The 24,632-nt window shown below is 48.7% G+C and overlaps 2 protein-coding genes across 3 annotated transcripts in view; both read right to left on the reverse strand.

The window, feature by feature from the left end:
• FCGRT (Fc fragment of IgG, receptor, transporter, alpha) overlaps positions 1-10,868 on the reverse strand; it is a 17,842-nt gene extending 6,974 nt beyond the window's left edge. Inside the window, exons 1-4 of one of the 2 annotated variants that reach the window (XM_008575404.1) lie at positions 10,789-10,868; positions 9,722-9,808; positions 8,912-9,163; positions 8,558-8,833 (exon numbers count right to left, since the gene is read on the reverse strand). In XM_008575404.1, the coding sequence (XP_008573626.1) occupies positions 8,558-8,833; positions 8,912-9,163; positions 9,722-9,794 (601 nt within the window). In that variant the 5' untranslated portion in view covers positions 9,795-9,808; positions 10,789-10,868. Of the gene's footprint in view, positions 1-8,557; positions 9,164-9,721; positions 9,809-10,788 lie in introns of both variants that reach the window. The other variant, XM_008575403.1, reaches the window with a different exon arrangement.
• Positions 10,869-20,674: 9,806 nt separating this feature from the next.
• RPS11 (ribosomal protein S11) lies at positions 20,675-23,799 on the reverse strand. The gene is made up of 5 exons (XM_008575405.1): positions 23,694-23,799; positions 22,826-22,957; positions 22,557-22,632; positions 22,132-22,261; positions 20,675-20,853 (listed from the first exon to the last, which is right to left on the reverse strand). The coding sequence occupies exons 1-5, from the start codon at positions 23,706-23,708 to the stop codon at positions 20,730-20,732; spliced, it is 477 nt and encodes a 158-aa protein (XP_008573627.1). The 5' UTR covers positions 23,709-23,799; the 3' UTR covers positions 20,675-20,729.
• Positions 23,800-24,632: the final 833 nt, after the last annotated feature.

Raw genomic sequence — 24,632 nt, forward strand, 5'->3', positions numbered from 1 at the left:
CCATACTACCCAAAGTGATATACAAATTTAATGCAATCCCCATCAAAATTCCTATGACATTTCTCACAGAAATGGAAAGAACTATACAGTTATTTATCTGGAATAACAAAAGACCACGAATAGCCAAAGCAACGCTGAGCAAAAAAAATAAAGCTGGAGGTATTACTCTACCTGACTTTAAACTATACTACAAAGCTATAATAACCAAAACAGCATGGTATTGGTATAATAACAGAGACTCTGATCAATGGAATAGAATAGAGCACCCTGAAATCAACCCACGCACTTACTGCCATTTGATCTTCGACAAAGGCATTAAGTCTATTCACTGGGGTCGGGACTCCCTCTTCAGCAAAGGGTGCTGGGATAACTGGTTATCCATTTGCAGGAGATTGAAACTAGACCCACATCTCTCACCATTTACTAAAATCAACTCAAAATGGATTAAGGATTTAAATATACACCCTGAAACAATAAAACTTATTAAAGAAAATATAGGAGAAACCCTTCAGCAAATAGGGCTGGGCACAGACTTCATGAATATGACCCCAAAAGCATGGGCAACCAAAGGAAAAATAAACAAATGGGACTATATCAAACTGAAAAGTTTCTGCACAGCAAAAGAAACAATTAACAGAGCTAAAAGACAGCCAACAGAGTGGGAGAAAATATTTGCAAAATATACATCTTACAAAGGACTAATATCCATAATATATAAAGAACTCAAACATCTTTACAAGAAAAAAACAAGCAACCCAATTAAAAAATGGGCAAAAGAGCTAAGTAAGCATTTCTCTAAAGAAGATATGCAAATGGCCAACAGTCATATGAAAAAATGCTCAACATCACTCAGCATCCGGGAAATGCAAATCAAAACCACACTGAGATACCATCTCACCCCAGTTAGGATGGCCAAAATCCAAAAGACACTGAAAGATAAGTGCTGGCGTGGCTGCGGAGAAAAAGGAACTCTCTTACATTGTTGGTGGGAATGCATAATGGTGCAACCCCTATGGAAAATGGTTTGGAGGTTCCTCAAACAGTTGCAGATAGATCTGCGATATGACCCAGCTATCCCACTGCTGGGAATATATCCAAAGGAATGGAAATCATCAAGTCGAAGGTTTACTTGTTTCCCAATGTTCATTGCAGCACTCTTTACAATAGCCAAGAGTTGGAACCAGCCCAAATGTCCATCATCAGATGAGTGGATGCGGAAAATGTGGTATACGTACACAATGGAATACTACTCAGCTATAAAAACGAATGAAATACTGCCATTTGCAACAACATGGATGGACCTTGAGAGAATAATATTAAGTGAAACAAGTCAGGCACAGAAAGAGAAATACCACATGTTCTCACTTATTGGTGGGAGCTAAAAATAAATAAATAAATTCACGAACACACACACAAAAAACCGTGGGGGGCGGGGAAGAAGACATAACAACTACAGTTCCTTGAAGTTGATACGACAAGCAAACAGAAAGGACAGTGTTGGGAGGGAGGGGGGAGAGGAAGGAGGGAGGGAGGTTTCCGTAATGGGCCACAATAATCAACCACGCTGTATATCGACAATATAAAATAAAAAAATTTTAAAAATTAAAAAATAAAAATAAATAAATAAATAAATAAATGATTGTTAAAGAAAAAAGAAAACGCAAAAAATCTATAGAATAAAAGACTGTTAAAAAAAAAAAACTGACAAAGGACTCATAGCTAGAATATATTAAGAACTTAAATAAGGAAGACCCGAAACTACAAAACTCCTAGCAGAGGGGAAAGGCTTCATATCATTGGTCTTGGTTGGGCCAGCCCGGTGGCGCACTGCTACAGTGCGCCGCTTGGGAGTGCGGCGGCGCTCCCGACGAGGGTTCGGATCCCACATACAGACCGGTTCCCGCTCACTGGCTGAGCGAGGTGCGGGCGCAACACCGAGGGTTGCGATCCCGTTGCTGGTCCCGGTCCGGTACGGGGGCGACACTGAGGGTTGCGATCCGTTGCCGGATACGGAAAAAGACAAAAAAAATCATTGGTCTTGGCAATGATTTCCTGGATATGACACCAAAAACACAGGCAACAAAGCAAAGATAGCCAAGTTTAACTGAGTGAAAAGGCAACCTATGGCACAGGAGAAAATAGTTGTGAACCATATATCTGAGAAGAGGTTAATATCCTAAAAATATAAAGAACACTCAGTAATAAAAAAATAAAGAATCCAATTAAAAATGGGCAAAGGGGATTGGAGTGGCCCTGCCCCGGGCTGGGCATTGCTGCTGACTTCCTCCACTGAGGGTGGCTCTCTGCAATCTCTGATCTCGGTGGCAGGTGCTCAGCAGAAAACTAACTTAGCACTTTCTTACTAAGTGGGAAGCCAAGCAACTTTTCGCTCCAACAGTTGCCTCTCTGGTGAGTTGGCAAAATTTGCTGCATAGTCAGGTCAACTGGAAAGGGCCAGGCTGCTGGTCATCAGCAGTTCTGCATCCTGCTTCATGTTTACTATTGTTTTTCAGCAAATATGTATTGTCCTCTGTGTGGTGCTCGCACCCACGTTCTTTTTTGCCTCCAAGACATTTACAATATAGACTAAATGTGAGCACAGAAAATCTCTGTGGCCTTTGGTTCTGTTTAACCAACCCCCCCTCCCCCGCAATATTAAAAAGAATTAAATTCTGAGCAGTGGTTTCTGATTTAATCTAAGTTTTAATGGCCAGAACCAATCAACTGCAAAAAAATAAAAATAAAAATAAATTTAATGGCAACAAATCCACTCCCCAACCCCACATTTTAGAGATTCTTAATCCAGATTAACTCTAGATGAGTTTTAGGGGATTTGAGAGGCCTTAACATTATGTGAAAATTTTTGTATGGTTATTTTCTAGGATAAGTATCTTAGCTTTCATCATATTCTCAAATGGGGTTAAAACTCAAGATTACAGATAACAACAATACAGTCCCCCGCTGCTAGATTCGACTGGCTTTAAAAAAAAATAAAAATGAAAACAACAACAAAAATTAAATAAATAAAAACAAGCAAAAGGACTTGAATAGACATTTTCGGCAAAAAAGGCATACAAATGACCTCCAGGGACATGAAAAGATGCTCAGCATTACCAGTCATTAGGCAAGAGCCAGTCAAAAGCACAGTGAGAGACCACCTCACGCCTGTTAGCATGGCTGTCATCAAAAACAAACAGACAAACAGAAAAAACCAAAACAGAAAATAGTAAGTGTTGGTCAGAATGTGGAAAACTGAAACCCTTATGTTGGTGACAGTGTAAAATGGTGCAGCCACTATGGAAAACAGCATGGAGGTTCCTCAAAAAAATAAAAATAGCACTATCATATGATGCAGCCATTCCACTTCTGGGCATTATCGAGAACAGTTGACATCAGGATCTTAAAGAGAGATCTGCATCCCCATGTTCACAGCATCACTCACAAGAGCCGAGAGGTGGAAACAACCTAAATGTCCACTGACAGATTAACAGATAAAGAAAATGTTGTCACAAATACAATGGAATACACTTCAGTCTTAAAAAAGAAGGAAATCCTGTTTCATGTTACAAGATGAACAAACACTCGAGGGCATGACACTAAGTGAAGTGAGCCAGTCACAGAAGGACAAACGCTGCATGTTTCCACTTTCACCAGCCAGACCCCAAATACTCAATAAATAGTCAGTATAATAGTCAAACTCTTGGAAGCAGAGCACGGAATGGTGGCTGCCAGGGATTAAGGGGAAAGGAAATGGGGCATTGTTGTACAGTAGGTATAGAGCTCCAGGGCTGGCCAGTGAGCTCAGCTGGTTAGAGCACAGTGCTATCACACCGAGGCCACAGGGTCACAGGTTCAGATCCCTGTACTGGCCAGCTGCTAAGAAAAAAAAAAAGGTACATTCACGAAGCCAATCACGTGACAAGGTGCTCAACATCACTAGTCATCAGATAATGAAAAATGAAACCACACTGAGATACCACTACATACGCACCAGAATGGTTCAAATTCAAGACAGACAATACCAGACTCTGTGGTACAGCAACTGGAATTCTCACACGCTGCTAGTGAGAGCGTACACTCGTTTGATCACTTTAAGAAAACGTCTGGCACTATCTACTGAAACTAATTGTATGCCTACCCTACGACCCAGCAATTCCATTCATAAATAAAAATACGAATCCATTAAAAGACATGTACAAGAATGTTCATAGCATTCATAATCACCCCAAATTGGAAACTACAGGTCCATTGATTAACTGATTAATTGTGATATCACCCATGCAATGGAATAAAAACAAATGAACTGCCAACATGACAACACAGATGAGTCTCACAGACACAACGGCAAGTGAAAGAAGCCAGACGCAAAAGAGCACATGCTCACATGTATATGAAGTTCAAAAACAGGTAGAAATGCAAAATTTTGGAACCAAAAAAACTTCAAAAAACCCCCCAAAATAGCAATGGCGATAGAAATCAGGATAGTTGTTAACCTTGGGGGGTGCTGAATGGGAGGGGACACACAGGAGTCTTCTGGGGCACTAGGAATGTTTTATATCTTTTTTTTTTTGTCTTTTTTCGTGTCCAGCAATGGATCGCCACCCTCAGTGTCACGCCCGTACCGGACCGGGACCGGCAACGGGATCGCAACCCTCAGCGTCGCACCCGCACCTCGCTCAGCCAGTGAGCGGGAACCGGTCTGTATGTGGGATCCGAACCCTTGGCGGGAGCGCCACCACGCTCCCAAGCAGCGCACTGTAGCAGTGCGCCACCGGGCCGGCCCGGAATGTTTTATATCTTCATCTGGGGCAGGCAGGTAACATGGGTTTGGGTAAAAACTGATCAAGTAGGTAAGTTATATCTCGTTTTTTTTTTTTTTCCTTTTTTGTCGTGTCCGGCAACGGATCGCAACCCTCAGTGTCGCGCCCGCACCGGACCAGGACCAGCAACCAGATCACAACCCTTGGTGTTGCTCCCACATCTCGCTCAGCCAGTGAGCGGGAACCGGTCTGCACGTGGGATCCGAACCCTCGGCGGGAGCGCCACCGCGCTCACAAGCAGCGCACTGTAGCAGTGCGCCACCGGGCTGGCCCCCTTTTTTTTTTTGGTAAGTTATATCTCAATAAAAAAAGAAAAACAATTAAAAGAGCAATAATGGATAAATGAACAAACAGTGACATGAAGGACAATAACGGGGTGGGGTGAGGACATATTTTAGCCAGGATGGTCAGGAACGGCTCTGCTGAAGAGCTGACGTGCAAGATTAAAGCTAAATTAGGATGGGAAGGACACAGTCATGACAAGACCCCAAGAAAGGGAACCCCAAGCAGAGGGAAGAGCAAATGCAAAGGCCTTGAGGAAGGAAAGGCCTTGACCTGTGGGAGGAAAGGGAGAAGACCACTCTAGCTGGGGCATTGTGAAGTCACAGTGGTGGGAAGCAGCGGGACCATGGAGGCCATGGAATAGAGTGTGGATTTTATCATAAGACTAGTAGGAAGCTATTGGAGGGTTTCAAGCCACAAAGTGATGGGAGAGAAACAATTTTTCTTTGTTTCTGATTAATTCTTCCATTAAAAAAAAGAAAAGCACATGGAGTATGTATCCAGAGGGGACTGTATGCAGGGGAGGGGCAGGGTCAGCTACGAGTGAACAAAGACCCCTCTGGATTCTGAGGCCGGTACAGAGATCTGAACCCTTGGCCCTGGTGTTACAAGGCATGTTCTAACCAACTGAGCCAACAGGCCAGCCCCCTAAATCAAATAACTTTATTTATTTATTTAAAAAGATGACCGGTAAGGGGATCTCAACCCTTGGCTTGGTGTTGTCAGCACCACGCTCAACCAGCGAGTTAACCAGCCATCCCTATAAAGGATCCAACCTGGGGCCTTGGTGTTATCAGCACCGCACTCTCCCGAGTGAGCCATGGGCCGGCCCTCAATTTACTGTGTTTTAAAGTTACTTGAAGGGCCGTCCCTGTGGCTCACGCGGGAGAGTGTAGTGCTGATAATACCAAGGCCATGGGGTTGGGTCCTGTATAGGGATGGCCAGTTTGCTCACTGGCTGAGTGTGGTGCTGACAACACCAAGTCTAGGGTTAAGATCCCCTTACTGGTCATCTTTAAGGAAAAAAAAAAATAGTTTCTACAGTCCACAATAACTTATAATTTCAAATAGCTAGTAGAGAGGATTTCGAATGTTACAAACACAAGGAAATGACGAATGTTTGAGATGATGGATATACTAATCCATTATGATTGGTGTCTTTATGAGAAGAGGAGGTCAGGACACAGACACACACAGAGGGAAGATCATGTAAGGACCAAGGAAGAAGACAGCCATCCACAAACCAAGGAGAGAGACTGCAAAAGAAACCCACCCTGCCAACACCTTGATCTCAGACTTCTGGCCTCTGGAATTGCACGTGGACATATGCACAACCACCCAGGAAGTTTTCTTGCCACAAAAATCGAACCAGAATCACATCAAGCTTTTAGACTGAACCACCACTTTACAGGAGAACAGAAAGAAGACCATGTTCAGCAACATCACAAGGATGCAAACAGCAAAATCCAGCCTTGCAAAACTCAACAGGACAAACAACTGACATTCTTCAAAGCAAAACTACGAGGAAAAAAGAGAGAGAGAGAAATAGGGAAACCTATAGATTAAAAGACACTCAAGATCACAAAACTTAAATTAACTTGGAATGTGAAATGCAAAACTATAAAACTCTTAGCAACAACAACAAAAAAACTCCTAGAGATGACATAGGAGAAGGTGATCTTGGGTTTGGTGAAAACTTTTGAGATACAACACCGAAAACATGACCCATGAAAGAAAAAATGGATATGTTAGTCTTCATTAAAATGAAAAACTTCTGGGCCGGCCCGTGGCTCACTTGGAAGAGTGCGGTGCTGATAACACCAAGTCAAGGGTTAAGATCCCCTTACCGGTCATCTTTTAAAAAAAAAAAAAAGAAAAAGAAAAACTTCAGCTCTGTGAAAGACATTGTTAAGAGAATGAAAACACATTAGAGCGCAGCCTTAGAACACCAAGGTCATGGGTTAGATCCCCATACAGGCCTGCTGCCAAAACAAACAAAACAATAACTACAACAAAAAGAGAATGAAAAGACAAGCCACAGACTGGAGGAAATATTTGCAAAAAAAATCTATCTAATAAAAGACTGGTATCCAAAATATGCAAAGAACTCAAAACTCAACAATAAGAAAAAGATACCAAAGGGAAAATCAACCCATTGAAATATCTGGACCTCGGGTGAATCTTGATTCAAACTTAAAAAGCATTTACAATTAGGGAGATATGAATAGGAACTGGATACCTGATTACATTAACAAATTATAGTTAATTACTTGCAGGCGTGATAATGATTTTGTGATCAACTTTTTATTTCCGGCTGGCCAGTAAGAGGATTTATTCATTTTTTTTAAAAGACACCTTACTGGGCCGGCCTGGTGGCGCACTGGAGAGTGCGCCGCTTGGGAGTGCGGCGGCGCTCCCGCCGAGGGTTCGGATCCCATGTGGAGACCAGTTCCCGCTCACTGGCTGAGCGCGGTGCGGGCGCAACACCGAGGGTTGCGATCCCGTTACCGGTCAGTAAAAAAGACAAAAAAAGGAAAAAAAAAAAAAAAGACACCTTACTTAGTACAGTTACATACAGAAGTATTTATAAACAAAATACCCTGATGTCTGAGACTTACCAAAACTTAATCTGCAGTGGGGTGGAGAAATGGGGGAGGAGGTAGGTGAAATAAGAACGATCACGGATTGGCAATTATTGAGACTCAGCGATGGGGACACATGGGGGGCTCGTTGTACTATTCTCTTTACTTATGTGTGGCTTGAAATTTTCTATAATTAAAAAAGAAAGGAAAATATAGTAGAAAAACTACCTGGTTGAGTCCCACCTTGTCCTTGATGGCCCTGGGAATGAATATCCGTGCAACTCCCCAAATGACCTTTTCCAGAAGCCTAGGAGCCACGGGACAGTGAACGTGGTGCCCCCTTCCCTTCCTTCCCAGGGCCCTCTACAGTGCTTGGCACTGAGAATGCACTCAGCCAATATTTGTTGACTGAATGGGGGTATAGGGGCTTCTGGGGAAAAACAGCAGGCTCTACCTACAGAGTTGAGGGAAGGCTTCTCGGAGCTGATATCCAACCTGGGCCTTACAGAACAAGGAGGGTTGGAATACGCAGAGGGAGGCAGGAGGGCACTGCAGGCAGGGGAACTGGAGTGCAGACTCTGATGGGCAGGTAGAGACAAGTGCAGCTGGATGTGTCTGATAAGGACATTAAGGCAAGGCAGTTGGGACTTTGTCCTGGGGGTGCTGGGGAGCATGGGAGGGACATGAGCAGGGGACGGCCGTACTGCTCTGGATGTAGAGAGGTCCTCTGGGAATGTGGGGCTTACTGGCTGCAGTGGGGAGACTAAAGACAGGAAGGAGGCTGGGGTGAGAGTCCAGGGAAGGGAACTGAGGAGGGCCAGGCCGTGGGGATGGGGAGGGAGGAACAAGCCCGAGACTGGGAAGGCCGCTCACCCTTCCACTCCAGGTTTCCACGGCCCCTTTCCAGGTGCCCCAGTAGCCGCTGGGGGCAGGAGTTGAGCAGGAAGGTCCTCTCCTTGCTGACCACCTCGGCCTCCTTCATCCATTGGCTACTGATGGCTTGTGCCTCGGGCCAGTCCCCCTCCCAGGTGCCCGCCGTGGTGTTGAACTGCATGAACTCCTCGCCATTCAGGGCAAACTTGGCCGTGGGCACTGAGGCGTTGTTAGGGCCCAATTCACAGCCCAGCAGACCCTGCAAGGTGTAGGGACCTGGGGAGCCCTCACACAGGTAAGCAGAACCCAGGAGCAAGTCCCGTCCTCCCTCAGACCCAGGAGTCCAAGTCTCACCTGATCCCTCCAGGACTCTCAAAGCTTCCAGAAAGAGCTTCTCCTTGTTCCTCAGGTCTGTGGTCTCTTTCTCCCAATACCAGGACACCTGGTTTTCCCAGACCCAAGCCCCATAGGGCTCAGCCTCGGCCCGCAGGTTACTGTAGCTCAGGTACTGCTGTGGGCCCAGCCAGCCAGATACCCAGAAGGCAGGAGTACCCTGGGCAGGGGAGGACACTGCGGTGACATGGTACAGGAGGGAGAGATGGTTCTCTGCAGAGAGAGGCAGAGGTGAGGAAAGCATATGGTGGTGGGGAGGGGACCTAGGCCGGACCTGGACACCCTGAGAGAGAAGACAACCCAAGGGGGAGAGGGACAAACTCAGAGGGAGGGGGACAGAGACCCAGAGAGAGAAAGAGAGACAGACCCAGAGAGACAGAGGCAGAGCTCCTAAGAGAGGGGAACAGAAATCCACTGGGAGAGGGAGAGAGACCCAGAGAGGGAAACAGAGGCCTAGAGAGAGAGGAACAGAGATCCGGAAGGAGGGGGACAGAGGCAGGGAGGGGTGGGAGGGAGAGGACTGAGACCAGAGAGAGAGGGAGAGACAGAGATCTAGAGAGAGAGAAAAACAGATCCACAGGGAGGGGGACAGAGACCCAGAGAGAAGGCGACAGGTGGTTCCCAGACAGAGACCAAGACCGAGGAAAGTGACAAACACAGTGAAGTGCCTGGGGGAAGTGCCGGGCTCCTTTGCTCTTTCCAGGCCTCAGGACCTCCCTCCTCTCCGCCGCCCGCGCGCGACCACGGCCCAGGCCCGGGGCGGCCCCTCACCTGCGCCCAGTGTCCCAGGCAGGAGGCAGAGCAGGAGACGGAGCGCCCAGGGCTGTGGCCAGGGGATCCCCATGCTGAGAGGGCGACCTGGGGCGGGAGGGGGCACGTGACTCCTCCGGACCCCCGCCCCGCCCCTGCCTCGTGGGGCACCCGTGGGCACTGCCGAGACCAGGACGCCCGCTGGTTTGGGTTCGGGGGCTCGATCAAGGATGACAACAATGCCCGGCTCCTCGGCGAACTTTCACCCGTAATTTGATCCGTGTTGGTTAATAATTACAGAAACTGGATAGGCTGAGATCCCTTTCTTGGAGCTCGGCCCGCCTCCTCCGCCTCCCGCGGACCTGGAAGGCAATATTGCTAAGCACACAGAACCCACTAGAGAAACGACTTATGGACAAAAACAAAATCACCCTCACAGTCCTTTCAGCCATCCAATGTGAGGAAATGGTTCCTGCAGCTCAAACCCATTCACGGTCCGCACAGGGTCCCCCAACCCACTCCAAGTGGGGGGAAAAGCTCACTTAATGCCATCGAGCCAGGTGACAAACTCATAGGCGCTGCTGGTGGGAGCGTGGCATTGTACGTAGGACTCGGGAGCGCAGTCTACCGTGTTGAACACCACAAGGCTGTACTGGGTGCCCCCATACTGCGGGGGAGGAGAGGACAAAGGAACTTTTAATCTGGGACTACAGCTTCCTTTTACCTCAAAGAAGAAACTGGGATTCCCAGCTTCCTGTTCCTCCAGACTCACGATTCCTCGGCCCCCTCTTCCCTCCGACCTAGGAATCCAGGCCCCCAGCGCCCTCGCCTCTCAGACTCAGGAGTCTGGACTCCCAGCTCCCTCCTCCCTCGGACCCAGGAGGCCGGGCCCCCAGCCCCCCTCCTCCCTCGGACCCAGGAGTCCTGGCCTCCAGCCCCCCTCCTCCCTCGGACCCAGGAGTCCCGGCCTCCAGCCCCCCTCCTCCCTCGGACCCAGGAGTCCAGACCCCCAGCCCCCTCCTCCCTCGGACCCAGGAGTCCGGGCCCCCAGCCCCTCCTCCCTCAGTGTGGGCCCCCGATCTGCTCACAGCCACGTTCCCTTCCCGCCTGCAGCCCTGGCTGGCTCCCGTGACTGGAGACCCCAGTTCCTCTCTCACATCCTGTCCGGAGACTGCTCCCCTGACTCCAAGAACATGCGACCCCGCCCCCCAGCTGCAGGGCACACCCCAGGCCCTAGGCCCGGCCTCTGTTGCCTTTGTCTCTCTCTTAAAACTTGTCTTTTTCTTTTTTTTTTTTTTCTGTCTCTTTCTCTGTTGCTCTCTATTTTTTATTTTGAGGGTGTCAGCCACCCAGCAAATTCATGACAAAGCTGGGAATGAAAGCCAACACTCTCAGAGTCCAGAATTTAGAGATCTCTGGAGCTTCTTTACCTTAGGACACACCCTATGGCCTTCAGTAGCTCCTGCTATAAAGCAGCCTCTCCAGATGCCTCCATATTTCCTCTCTGGAACCCCTCCCGCAAGCGTCCTTGCAATGCTCCTGCAGTTGTTCGTTAGTGTCCTTCTGCTATGACTTCAAGGACCACAGTCCTCGTAGACTGCTAGTTTGCTTAGAGGCCCCCCCCAGTCCCTCTCTCCCAGCCCACACTCCTGCTAGAATGCCTCCATTCATTGGTTTTATTGTGGTAAAATACACAAGACATAAGATTCACCGTGAGTGCCATTGAGTGCATTCACAGCATTATGCAACTGTCACCACTATTTAGTTCCAGAACTTTTTCATCACCTAAAACAGAATCTCCGTACCCATTAAGCTGTCCCCGTACCCCCCAGCCCCAGGCAGCCAGCAATCTGCTTTCTGTCTCTATAGACTTGCCTATTCCGGACTTTTCATATAAATGGAATCGTGCAATAATATTATGGCTTCTTTGTCTGTTGGCTTCCACTCAGCATGTTTCTAAGGTTCATCCCTGCTGCAGCACGTATCAGTACTTTATTCCTTTAATGGCTAAGTCTGTTCATCAGTGGATGGATATTTGGGTTGTTTCCACTTTTTTGGCTATTACGAATAATACTATTATGAATATTTGTGTACTTTTTTTTAAAACAGCTGTTTTACATTCTTTGGAGTATATATCCAGGAGTGGAACTGCTGGGTCATATGTTAGGGTTCTCTAGAGAAGCAGAAGCAATAGGGTGTGTACAGACGTACGTAGAGATTTATCTTAAGGAATCGGCTTATAGGATTGTGGAGACTTAGCCGTGCAAAGTCTGCTGGGGGCGGCGGACAGGAGGGGCTTTTGCTCTGTCCAGGCCCGCAGCTGAGCTGATCAGGCCTGCCCACATAAAGGAGAGCACCCTGCGGTACTGATTGTATTTATTTTTTAGCCTTTTGATTTTGATTACTCAAAAAAACTTCGCTTTTTTTTTTTTTCTTGATTCTGTGCTTGTGCCTTCAACACTTTCACCACGATTTTCTGCTGCTCAATAAGGAGAGTGCGTTTGATCCTGTCACGGACACATTTAGCACACATGGAGCCACCACAGGCCCCGCTGACATGGTTTTCATTTTAGACAACTTCATAAGAACTTTAGGACATTCCACACTTTACCTTTGTTCCTGTTCTTCATTTTGCTTTCTTTCATGCACTTTCTCCTAAATCCTTTTTTCCTAAAAGTCTGGGAACATCCCCATGAGCCATTTATTCTTTCAATATATATAAACTGATTACCCATTTCAAGCAGAAAACTATGCCGGGCACAGTTGAGCGGGGGGAGCCCAAGAAGTATGCCACCAAGATGCTACCTCCAAGAAACCAGAAGTGAGGGTTCCACAGGAAGAGTTAGAGAACAAACAGTGCGGCATCAGCAGATGGGCCATGCAGGCGATGCCGAGTGAATTAATAAGCAAAAAATATTTCTATAGGTTGAAAGGTGCAAGAAAGGCTGCGGGGGTATTGAGAAGGGGACTTAAAGTATGCATGGGGGGCCGGCCCGTGGCTCACTCGGGAGAGTGCGGTGCTGATAACACCAAGGCCACGGGTTCGGACCCTATATAGGGATGGCCGGTTGGCTCACTGGTTGAGCTTGGTGCTGACAACACCAAGCCAAGGGTTAAGATCCCCTTACCGGTCATCTTTTGAAAAAAAAAAAAAAGTATGCATAGGAATTTGGTATATAGAGACTGGATTCAAAAGATTCCACTAGTCAAAAAAGACCACGTATTATATGATCCTATTCAGGTCATATGTCCAAAAGAGGCAAATCTATTAAAAACCATTGAAAAAAAAAAGGTTCTGTAAAAAAAAAAAAAAAGAACTTTAGGTCTCACAGCACAAACCCCCTCAAAGCCTGCCTGGACTCGCGCCACATGCAGAGATTTTGGTGCTTCCCCAACCTTCTTGACATAAAGGTAAACGATTCGATTACCAGAGGTTCGGGACAGTCTAGTTTTGTTAGAGGCTGCGTTGTAGGAAAGCTTACGACGGTCTGTCAGTCACTGCACCATTCTGAGTGCCTCTAAATGCTGTCCCCCAATTTTAATGTGAATCTTGGGATGGCCAGATAGCTCACTTGGTTAGAGCGTGGTGCTGATAACATCAAGGTAAGGGGTTCAGATCCCTGTTCCCGCCAGCAAACAAAAAACAAATAAATAAATGTAGATCTTATCCAGAAACATCTAGAATAATGTTTGACCAAATATCTGAGCACTGTGGTCCAGCCAAATTGACACATAAAACTAGCCACTGCATATGGTAAATCTATGGGTTTTTTTCTTTTTATTTATGTTCTATTTAGTGAGGAACTTTCGTGGTGGTTTTTTTTTTTGGTGGCTTATCCAGTAGGGTGATCTGAACCCTTGACCTTGCTGTTAACACCATGCTCTAACTAACTGAGCTAACTGGCCAGCCCATTTTGTTCATTTTTGTTACTCTCCCTGCGTCCCACTAGAATGGGCACTGAGACCCACCTTAAGGGGCCACCTGTAATGGTGTGAAAGCATCTCGCTTTTGTGTCCCATGAATCCTATTGTAGCATCCTTAGCTCCTCCCTAAAATGCCTGGAGAACCTGCCGTGACTTTAGTTGTCCCCTCTGTTTCCTTGGGATTCTGATGTAATGTCTCTGAGACACTGTCCAACAACCCCTGGGGTCCCCCTTTAACCCCCCTCCAAGACTCTACTGTAATGTTCCTTGGACCCTGATCAATGTCCCATTACAGCGCCCTCAGGACCTTGCTATACTTTTCCTTGAAGCTCAAATGCCATCCCCGTGGGGTCCTGCTGTAGAAACCTGCCTCAGCTCTAGTGTCCCGAGGGCCCTGCTATAGCATTGCCAGGACTCCTGTGGCACTCCTTGGACCCACCTATGATACACAAATGGCCTTGCTTTAATATCCCAGTTGCTCTGTTTACATACTCTGAGGTCCTCCTAAAATGTCCCCAAACCTCTGGTATGTCAGATAACTTATGTCTCACTTTCAGTCACCCCAGAATTCACCTAAATGCTCTCTTGAGCCTTAATACGATGTCCCTATAGGCTATGACACTTCTTGGCCGGTTAGCACGGTCTCAGATCCCACAGCCATGCCCAGCACCCTGCTCCACTCACTGCCCGAGTGCGCCACCGGGGCCGGCCTAAGGAGCATGTTCTAATTCCTTTGGTTTCCATTATAAATCTGGGAGGGGCTCCCCAAACCCACTCCGGAGCGACACTGAGGGTTGCGATCCATTGCCGATCACGAAAAAAAGACAAAAAGGAAAAAAAAAAAAAAGAAATACTAAGGGTCTGCTATACTGTGTCCCCTAGAACCATCAAAATATTCTACAGGGCTCTGTGAAAATACCCCTGGGCTTTTACTCACAGGTGTTGGGATCCCACAAGGGCCCTGAAGCATTGTATTAACTTCCTATTGCTGCTGTAACCAATTACCACAAACTTTGTGACTTAAAATAACACAAATTTTATTCTCTTACAGTTCTGGAAGTCAGAAGTTTAAAGCTGTCCACCAGGCTGTGTTCTTTCTGGACTCTAGGGGAGAATCTGTTTCCTCGCCTTTTCCAGCTTCTAGAGGCCACCTGCATTCCTCAGCTCGTGGCCCCTTCCTCCATCTTCAAAGCCAATGTGTGGCATCTTCTCTCCTCTCTGACCTCGGCATCTGTCCTTACATCTTCTCTTTCTGACTCTGACCTTCCTGCCTCCCTCTTATAAGGACCCATGTGATTATATTTTGTGCCCACGTGGATAATCCAAGATTATTTTTGTCTCGAGATCCTTAACTTAATCAGATCTGCAAAGTCCCTTTTATCATGTGAGGTAAGGAATTCACAGGTTTTGGGAAATTAGTGTGTGGATGTCTTTGGGGGCCATTACTCTGCTCACCATGGTCATCCGGGATGCCTCCCCTGCACCTGCGGTAATGTCCTCATTTTGATCTCCTGTCCTTCCTGTTATAATGGCCTCAGGGTTTAGCCATGAGATCTCTTGGGGTCTGCCCTAACATTGCCTATAATGTCCCTCCTTCCTTCTATAAAAGAAAAATGTCCCAAGCCCCCTTAATGCCCACTGGGAATCTCTTCTAGATGACCTGGGGTCCTGTGATGTCTCCAGGGACCACTTATACAATCCCCCAGCTGGCTCCCATCATATTCTCAGGGTCCTGCTCTAATGATCCCTGACTATACCCTTTAGATCCCCTGGGGTCCTGCTATCATGTCCCCAGGGCACTATTACAACACCCTTAGACTTTCACTTGGGCTCTCCAGGATCCTGCTATAATGTCCTTGGGGACCCACTATAATGTAGTATAAAGCCTGAGGCAAGACCAGCCACTCAATCTTCCGGGCCCAGTGCAAAATGAATACATGGAGCCCCTTGTTCCAAGTTCAAGACGGCTCAGGCAGAGTATTACACCAAGTGCATGTTTCTTCTGATCCACTCCACTGACTGCACCGGAGCTGGCCCTGGGCGTCTGTTATAAATGGCCCCAGGCAGCTCTGAGTTGTGCTACCTGAACCCTCTGAACATCCGCCCTCCCCTCTGCACCTGCACAGCAGTGCTCCCTACTGACCCCAGAAGGCAATCACACTTGAGTTCAAAACCAAATCCTGACACTTCCAGATCCACCTCTCCAAATCCTTGGTTTCTTTATCTGTAAAATGGGGATGATAATTGTGCCTCTCTCCTTAGACCAGCTTCAGTGAGTCAAAGGCTCTCCACAGGGCACATAGTAGGGCATCAGTAGTAGCACCTGTTCCCCCTAATGCCTCCCTCCACCTCCAGGCTGCTGTTAAGGTCCTCAGGGGTCCCGCTAGACCCTAGACTCAGAAACCAGGCCCTGGATTCATTTTGCTTACTCTTGCCCCCTCCCCCAGGGGCCAGCACAATAAATATTTGTAGAACGAATGAAAGCAACAATGAGTGACTCTGGGCTTGTTTGATATGCCCCTAAAATTCCTCTAGAATGTTCCTGGTGTCCTGCTAGAATGTTCTAGCAGAATCTATACCCAATCCCAAAACAATTCATAGGTGTCTATCATAATGTGTAATAGAGCCAGTTCCTACTACAATGTAAGACCCCCAGGGCTTTCCCACGCTGGACTTGGGGCAATGATAAGACATGGCAGGGGGACACACTAAAAACCAGTGCTGGGCTGGCTGGTTAGCTCAGTTGGGTAGAGTGCAGTGTTTTAACAACAAGGTCAAGGGTTTAGGTCCCTGCACTGGCCAGCTGCCAAAAAAGTTTAAAAAAAACAAAACCGACCCCGATTTGATTTCCCTGGACTCCTCACAAACATCAGGACCAGTTAAATGAACTCAGGTGCCTGCTACTCAAACAATATAATATTTTATATTATATAAATATATATACAGATGCTCCTTGACTTACAATGGGTTTACGTACTGATATATAATACCTTGATAAACCAATTGTAAAATTGAAAACTCCTAAGTCGAACCATCATAAGTCCAGATGCTCCTCAACTTATGATGGGGTTATGTCCTAATAAAGCCATTGTAAGGTTGAAAAATCCTAAGTCAGGGACTGTCTGTGTAGCCATGGGCTGGCTGTAATATAACCTGGGCCTTGCAACCATATCATATTGATGGGGCCTGTTACAAGCCCGCGAGATCTTGCTATAATCCATCATTACTGAGTCCTGTAATAATAATAGCCCTCAGGGGGCTGCCACAATGACTACCGACCTGGCTATATCACACTCCTGTGGCTTGTTATGATAGGCACAGGGCCACGATACAGTACGATACAACTAAGAACTGCTCTGTTTCCATGTAGTAAGCATGCCTGCTATCACTATAAACCCAGAACCCTGGGTTTATGAAACTGTGCCCAGAGCTAATTTCTCTGCAAAATGGCAACGCCACTGGGACTTCCTATAATAGGCATGCAACAGAACATTCCAGAAACATATTAAAATAGACTTAACATCCCATGACAAACTACCAGGGCTTGCTATAATAGGCCCAGGATTTCACAACCATATGATACCTCTGGGGCTACCTGCCAAAGACCCTTGTCCTCAGGCCTGCCCAAAAGGACCCAGGGCCTGCTATAACATGATACCATGGAGCCTTTCTCTAACACTAGGCTCCGGGTCCCAGCATAATTGCTTTCCTAAGAAGTATCACTTATCAGAACTGGTTCTACCCCATTACCACACATGAACATATTGCATCCTCCCAGTAGGGTAAGGAGGCAAGAACCCATTTCACAGATTAGGAAACTGAGGCTCTGTGGTTTGGGGGTGGGTCACTTATTCAAGGTCACACAGCTAGAGAGCCACAGGGCCAGAATTTGGAACAGAGCCTGCAGTCTTTTTTTTTCTTTCTTTAAAAAAATTTTGTTTGGGGCCAGCCCGTGGCTCACTCGGGAGAGTGTGGTGCTGATAACACCAAGGCCAGGGGTTCGGATCCCATATAGGGATGGCCGGTTGCTCACTGGCTGAGCGTGGTGCTGACAACACCAAGTCAAGGGTTAAGATCCCCTTACCAGTCATCTTTTAAATAAAAAAAAAAAATTTTTGTTTGTTTCTTTTTTCCTTCTCTTTATTTTTTAGAGACTGCAGACTTCATGCTTACATTTGGGGGTTCCTGCTCATGATTACTGCTTCTGGTTATTCAGCACCTGAAGCCGAGGGGCAAGTCCACCCAAGGAGAACGTGGGAATTTAGCGTTAAATGAATTCATTCACTCAACAAAACATATGTGGAGTATCTCTCTACAACTTGTTTCAGGCTCTGGGGATGCAGAGATCCCCGCCCTCTTGGAGCTCACATTCCAGTGGCGGAGACAAGATAATCAACGTGTAAACAAGTAAATATGTAATGTCACACAATATTTGTACAATAAATAGACGAGAAGGGGCCGGCCCAGTGGCACACTGCTACAGTGCGCCGCTTGGGAGCGCGGTGGCGCTCCTGCCGAGGGTTCGGATCCCACATACAGACCTGTTCCCGCTCACTGGCTGAGCGAGGTGCAGGCGCGACACCGAGGGTTGCGATCCCGTTGCCGGTCCCGGTCCGGTACGGGCGCGACACTGAGGGTTGTGATCTGTTGCCGGACACGAAAAAAGACAAAAAAAAAATAGACGAGAAGTAGGTTTTACCTGTCTACCTAGGTCAAAAAGCAGGGAAGGGTGAACTGGAGGGTTGGAGGTTTTGTCTAGTGGAAATAGATTGGCAAAGATTAAAGATGAAGATAAAAAACAAAAAAAGACAAAGACAGTGAGGGAGAGAGCCTGCTGAAAACCTGGGGTTAGAGTGTCGCAGGGTGAGGGAACAGCCAGTGCAGAGGCTCAGAGGAGACAGCGGGTCTGGTGGGCACTAGGGGCACGGGGCTTAAGTGGGGGAGAGCAGGGCAGAGGGGAAATGCTAAAGCTGTGACTTGGAGCTAGGCATTGTATTTCTTTGTCATACAGCTCTATGAAGGGCCAATGGTGAATGGTCGTTATCCCCACTCTTCAGGTGAAAGAACTGTCCTGGGGTCCTGGGGGGTCTTTCTCCCTGGTCTTTTCAGCCCACCAGGCGCAGCAGAGGTCTCTCCCCAACACACGCCAGGCACACAGACTAGGTAGCCTGACGTGATGGGGTGCCAAGGAGACGCCCCAACAATCGGTGGGGAGGAAACAGGGTGGTTGTTGTTGTAAACACAGTGGCCCCACCCCGAACGGAAACACCTGCGGCCTGAGGGGGGCCGCCATCTCTGTGAGGCCTCAGATCTCTGTGTGTACCCTCCTCCTCTCTCTGGGTCACTATGCCCCTCTCTGTCCCTCTGACTGGGTCTCTATCCCCCCCAGCACAGGGTGGGACAGGCGTGCAGGCTCTGAAACCAACCCGGGGCGGTGGCCCCTTCTGACCTGTCCCTGCCCCTTCCTGCTCTCTTTGATGCGGCCCCACTTCCTCTGGCAGGAACCCCCGCCCTGGCTAGGCTTGGGTAAAAGGCAGAAGCTGGGCGCACCGGGACGCGGCACCCCTGGAAGCAGCAGCAGCAGCAGCAGCTCCTCTCCTCAGGGCCCTGTCTCCCAACCCTTGTACCAGTGCTGTGCCTCAGACCCTGGTACAGGCATGGGGGGCAGGGACCCGGGGACCCCAGCAGCAGCAGGTCCTGAGGGTGAGAGTGGCGGGGCAACCCCAGCATCTCCCTCCTATCTCCATGCTTCCGTTTCTGCCCGGCTGTGGCTTGGATGCAGGTCTTTCCCCTTCGGGTCCCACAAGTCCTTCCCTCCCTCTCCCTGTCCTTTCTCTTCCTAAATTTTCCTGAGTCTGCACCTGTTGCCCTCCTGCTCGCTGACCCCCTACCTGTCATCTCCAACTCAACGTCTCCCCATGGTCTGTCATTCCTCAGTACCCAGCTGAGCCCTCTCTGTGCCGAGACTCTCCCTATCTCTGCAGTTGACACTTGAGGGTCCCCTCTTCTAGTTTCTATGTATCACAGGCCTCCCTTCTGACACCGACTGGGGAACCTGTCCCCATCTCCCACAGTCCACCCACCACCTCAACTCAGGATCGCTATATCTGGCCCAGCCAGAAGTTTCTTTTCGGACATTTGCCTGACCCCCAGTATGGTCCTGACCCTGCCCCCATTCCTCTCCCACTCAAGGCCCCCCACCTCTCTGGCCTCTGTGGATCTGTCTCACCTCCAGGAGCTCCGTACCCATCTTCTGAGAAGCCTGAGCCCCAGTGCCGCAGAGCTGGGTTCCAGGCTGGCTCCAGCCTAGCCTCACTGGACCACCTGCCCTCAAGATCAATTTCTTTTTTAAATTTTGATCTTGAGGCAGCTGGTACAAAGGAAGTTTCTGGAATCTGAGGCCTGGAACTCAGCTATTCACTGGGACCCCAGGTGGAGGATTTGCCCTCTCCCAGGTGTTTCCTCACCTGCAAATGGGCAAGGTGCCCACCTAGGAGCAGGGTGGTAGGGATCGCAGGGCCCCTGCTTCTCTTCCTGGCTTCACTCCTTAGCTGTCAGGGTGGATAAGGCCCAGATTGAAGTCAAGCCCCCACAGTTCAGAGCCAGACCAGAGAATGCTTCAAGCCCACCCAACCCTCCAGCTAAGGCCCACAAAGCGGGTGCCTGCTTCTTCCTCACCTACAAGGCAAGGAGGCCTGAAAGGGCCTAGAAGACCCAGGAGCCTCCGCCCTCACTCATTTCCTCCCCAGAGATTTGGGAGGGTGCGGGGAGAGAGGCAGTGTAGTGCCAGGTAAGTGGCCTTACTTATTCAGACATAGAGAGATGACAAGGACCAAAAAAGGAGACCCACAGAGACAGGCAGCACCTTAATAATTCAGGTTGCACTGTCCTCACCCAGAGATGAGAGGGCAGGAGGCAGGAACGGGGCCCCATTCCCATCCTTACTCCCCCAAAGGGAGAAAAAGAACCTCATCTTCCATGTCAATCCTGCTCAATTCCCAGGGACAATCCCTCCCTCTGGTTAAGGCTGATAAAATCCCAAGTCTGGCCTATGAGTGGGAAAATAACTTTTATTTCATTTTGGGGAGTGGGCAGGTGTCTAGTCTCAGAACTTCTGGAATTGCTTCTTGGTGCCTGCTGCCTTGGTGACCTTGAGCACGTTGAAGCGAACCGTCTTGCTCAGAGGCCGGCATTCACCCACTGTGACAATGTCGCCGATCTGGACGTCCCTGTGGAGGCAGGTGGGGGCTGTGTTCTCCAGAGAGTCTAGGCTGCCCTAGCAGATGCCTAGGGAACCCTCCCACCCGCAATGCCAGGTTGAAGGCTCTCTGCTTTAGCTCTAAACCCCAACCAAGCTCCAGTTGCTAATTTTTTTCTTTTCTTTTTCCTTTTTGTCTTTTTTACTGACCGGTAACGGGATCGCAACCCTCGGTGTTGCACTCGCACCGTGCTCAGCCAGTGAGCGGGAATTGGTCTCCACATGGGATCCGAACCCTCGGCGGGAGCGCCGCCGCGCTCCCAAGCTGCGCACTGTCCAGTGCGCCCCCGGGCCGGCCCTCCAGTTGCTAATTTAACCTGCCTCTAGTTGTTAATTATTGAGCACAAACTATGGGCAAAGTCTGAGTTCAATGCTATACACACAGAGCATGCTCCAACCCTTTCAGGGACCTCTGGGGCAAACATTCTGCATTTTACAAGGAACTGGAGGCTCCCAAAGATGGATAACAGTAGGGAGGGGATCCTGTTAACACCCATGCCAGATGCCGTATCACTCAGAATCGGTGCAGACCATCCTTTCTCTCTGCCCACACGACTTGACTCCCCACCTTGTTTCCAAGTCCCCACCTCCATAAGGCCCACCCTTATCTATCTGCTGCTGCCCCACCTACTCATCTTTCCATTTGTCTACTGTCCAACTGTCTGGTGCTGTCGCTGACAGTAGATGCACTCTGTGGGGGCAGGACATTGCCCCTTGCTCACCCCCGAACTCTCAATGTCTAACACCAAGCCTGGCACATGATAAGCTCAACACAGAACGTTTTCAACAAACAAGCATTTAATTCCAATGTTTCTAAGTTTTCCATCTGGTACAATATTCTAACCTTGGGTCCCAAGACTTCTGCCTATTAGAACATCTTTCTTTTTTTTTTAAGGCTGACTAGTGCTGGGATCAATATTGGAATGTTTTGATGTAATTCACCAGGGTCAGGGTATTGGGGGAAAAACAAAAAAAACACAAACCCTGAGATTCTGGAGCTTGTTAGAAATGCCACCCCAGGGCCGGCCCTGGCTCACTTGGGAGAGCATGGTGCTGACAACGCCAAGTCACCAAGTCAAGGGTTAAGATCCCCTTACCGATAATCCTTTTTTTTTTAAAAAAAAAAGAAAAAAGAAAAAGAAACACCACCCCAGCCAGCTGTTCCCTAAGATGCCTTCAACTTGGCCCAAGCCTAGAAAGTGAGGTCTGGGAGGGTGACCCAGGCTACCTGAGGGACCACTGTGCTCACCTGAAGCAGGGGGATAAGTGCACGGACATGTTCTTGTGGCGCTTCTCAAAGCGATTGTACTTGCGGATGTAGTGGAGATAGTCCCGGCGGATGACAATGGTCCTCTGCATCTTCATCTTTGTCACCACGCCTTGGGAGAGGGGAGAGATCATCAAGGGTCAGGCCCCATGGGAAAGGGAGCCTAAGGTTACCCAGGGCATGCTGGGAACCAGAAACTGCTGAATGCGGACCCCAAGAAGCCCTGCTTCCAGCATCAGCTTTGCCAAACAGCTTTCTCAGCAGTGCCCGTAGCAGGCATCTGAAGACCATCATGAAAACAGACATCATGTGCCAGTGTCCCCTGGACCCAGAATTTGTGCTCCCAACCCCCTCCCTCATCCAGAACACAGAGATCTGTGCTTCAGCCCCCAGAATTCCTCACTCACCAGACAGGATCCGTCCTCTAATAGAGACATTACCAGTGAAAGGGCATTTCTTATCAATGTAGGTGCCCTCGATAGCCTAAAGGAGTAAAGAGGAGAAAGGAGCCTTGGGATAGACAGTTCCTGAAAAGAACAGGCGCGCGGCCTGAGAGAAAGAAACTGCAATTCCCAGCAGCCCCGGGACAGTCACTGAGATGTGGGCAGGACAATTCGGCTTTGGCACATGCCTAGGGACACAGGAGTCCCCTTCTTTCTTCTGAGGGTCCCCGCACCTCTTTGGGAGTCTTGAAGCCCAGACCGATGTTCTTGTAGTATCGTGGGAGTTTCTCCTTGCCAGTTTCTCCCAGCAGGACCCTCTTCTTGTTTTGAAAGATAGTTGGCTGCTTTTGGTAAGCTCGCTCAGTCTACAGGGATGAGGAGGAAGCTGGTGAGTTGGTAAACTTGGAGCAGGCAACAACCTGGCCTGGGGACCTTCCCAGACCCCCCCAGATACCATGCTCTAGAGAATTTACTCCCAAAACTCCGGCTTCCAAGGCCCAGCGCCCCAGAACTACCCTCTAGGACAACCACCCCAAATTTACCTATTATTGAAAAACTCATCTCTAAACCTGTGGTTATTTCCGTTTGAATGCCCTAGAACACCTCCCACCCCCTGCAGAATTCATCCCTTAAACCACAGGCACCATCCCTCCAACACCCTGTACACCTTTCAGCAAGAATTATTCTCCAAGACACAAGGTCACTCCTAATCTAATACATGAGGCTCAAAATTAAGTACCCAAATGATGGGCTCCATGGATTTGCCCCTAAGAATCAGTTCCCACAGGATTAACCTTTAAGGCCTGAGGAACGACATAAAGAAATCACTCTTTTTCTTGACGGCTGACCGGTATGGGGGCGAAAAAAAACCCACCACGGGTTTTAAGAGGATAACGTCTAACACGCTTGAGTCTTCATGAACGTACAGAGCCCAGGGAATAGGAAGGGCTAATCTAGATTAACGCACGAGCCCTTCGCCCCAGTTAACCCCTAAGAAAGCTGGGGTAATCGGAATTAACCCCCAGACTGGGTCGCAGGGCCCTGCCCTCCCCGAAGCCCGGGAAGGACCCCACAGCCCCGGCGCCAGCCCCGAGACCATACCTGAATGTCCGCCATCTTCCCCGGTGCCTGGAAAAAAAAGAAAGCGGAAGCGGCGTTCGAGTTTCCTTATCGACTGAGCAAGGGCTAGAGAGGAAGTGGCGTAAGGGGGCGGCTAGCACGGCATTTGGCGGTGCCTCTGACGCAAGCTGATTGACAGGAGGTTCTAACCAATCTCGCGACTCAGAGGCTGCATCTGCGCGGCTACGATGGTGACGGACTGAGAAGCGGGAGGAGGCGGCCACTGTCTCGCAGTAGTACTAGGTGTTCATCACGCCGGGCGAGTTTTTTTCAAGCTGGGAAGGCGGGGCCCGCCTTGATATCTTAGGTGTTATCGCGAGATTCGTGGGGAAGCCGACATGTTTCTGCGGGGCGTAGCTTCACGTGGGTTTTGCGACCGCGTGGAAGTGTTCTTGCAGGCTTCAAAGCCGATGAGGCGGCGGCCATATTTTTGTGGTGCGGCCGTCCCAGACGGTCCTAGGAGCATTTGCAGCGGCGGCGCCATATTTGTAAAGGTTGGGTGCTTTCCGCGAGCTTTCAGAAGTCTAATGGAAGTTACTCTCCTCTTATCCATATTTGTAAAGGTTGGGTGCTTTCCGCGAGCTTTCAGAAGTCTAATGGAAGTTACTCTCAGGGCTCTTTTCGTCCTACGACGGTAATTTAGTGAAAAAAAGGCCATTTTGCTGTTTTTCTATGACAGCGCTGTGTAGTAGGACTTTCCGTGGAAATGTTCTGTTTCTGTGCTGTCCAGCACGTTAGCCTCTGGAACTTGAAATGTGACTTTTGTGACCGAAGATCTGAATTTTCTTTTTTTTTCTTTGTCATATAGGATCCGAACCCGCGGCGGGAGCGCTGCTGCGCTCCCAGCGCCGCCCCCTCCCGAGTGCGCCATGGGCGGCCCTTTTTTTTTTTTTTAAAGGCCTGAATTTTTTTTTTTTTTTT

The sequence above is a fragment of the Galeopterus variegatus genome, unplaced genomic scaffold, assembly GCF_000696425.1.
Source record: "Galeopterus variegatus unplaced genomic scaffold, G_variegatus-3.0.2 Scaffold1180, whole genome shotgun sequence".
In the NCBI taxonomy this organism is placed as follows: Eukaryota; Metazoa; Chordata; class Mammalia; order Dermoptera; family Cynocephalidae; genus Galeopterus; species Galeopterus variegatus.

Bases quoted from the DNA above. Each gene is read 5' to 3' on its own strand.
- RPS11 (XM_008575405.1), bottom strand. The intron at 22,633-22,825 runs GTGCGGGGACCC...TTACTCCTTTAG, and splicing joins GCTTCAAGACTCCCAAAGAG to GCTATCGAGGGCACCTACAT. The intron at 22,262-22,556 runs GTGAGTGAGGAA...CCCTCTCCCAAG, and splicing joins TAGAGGACGGATCCTGTCTG to GCGTGGTGACAAAGATGAAG.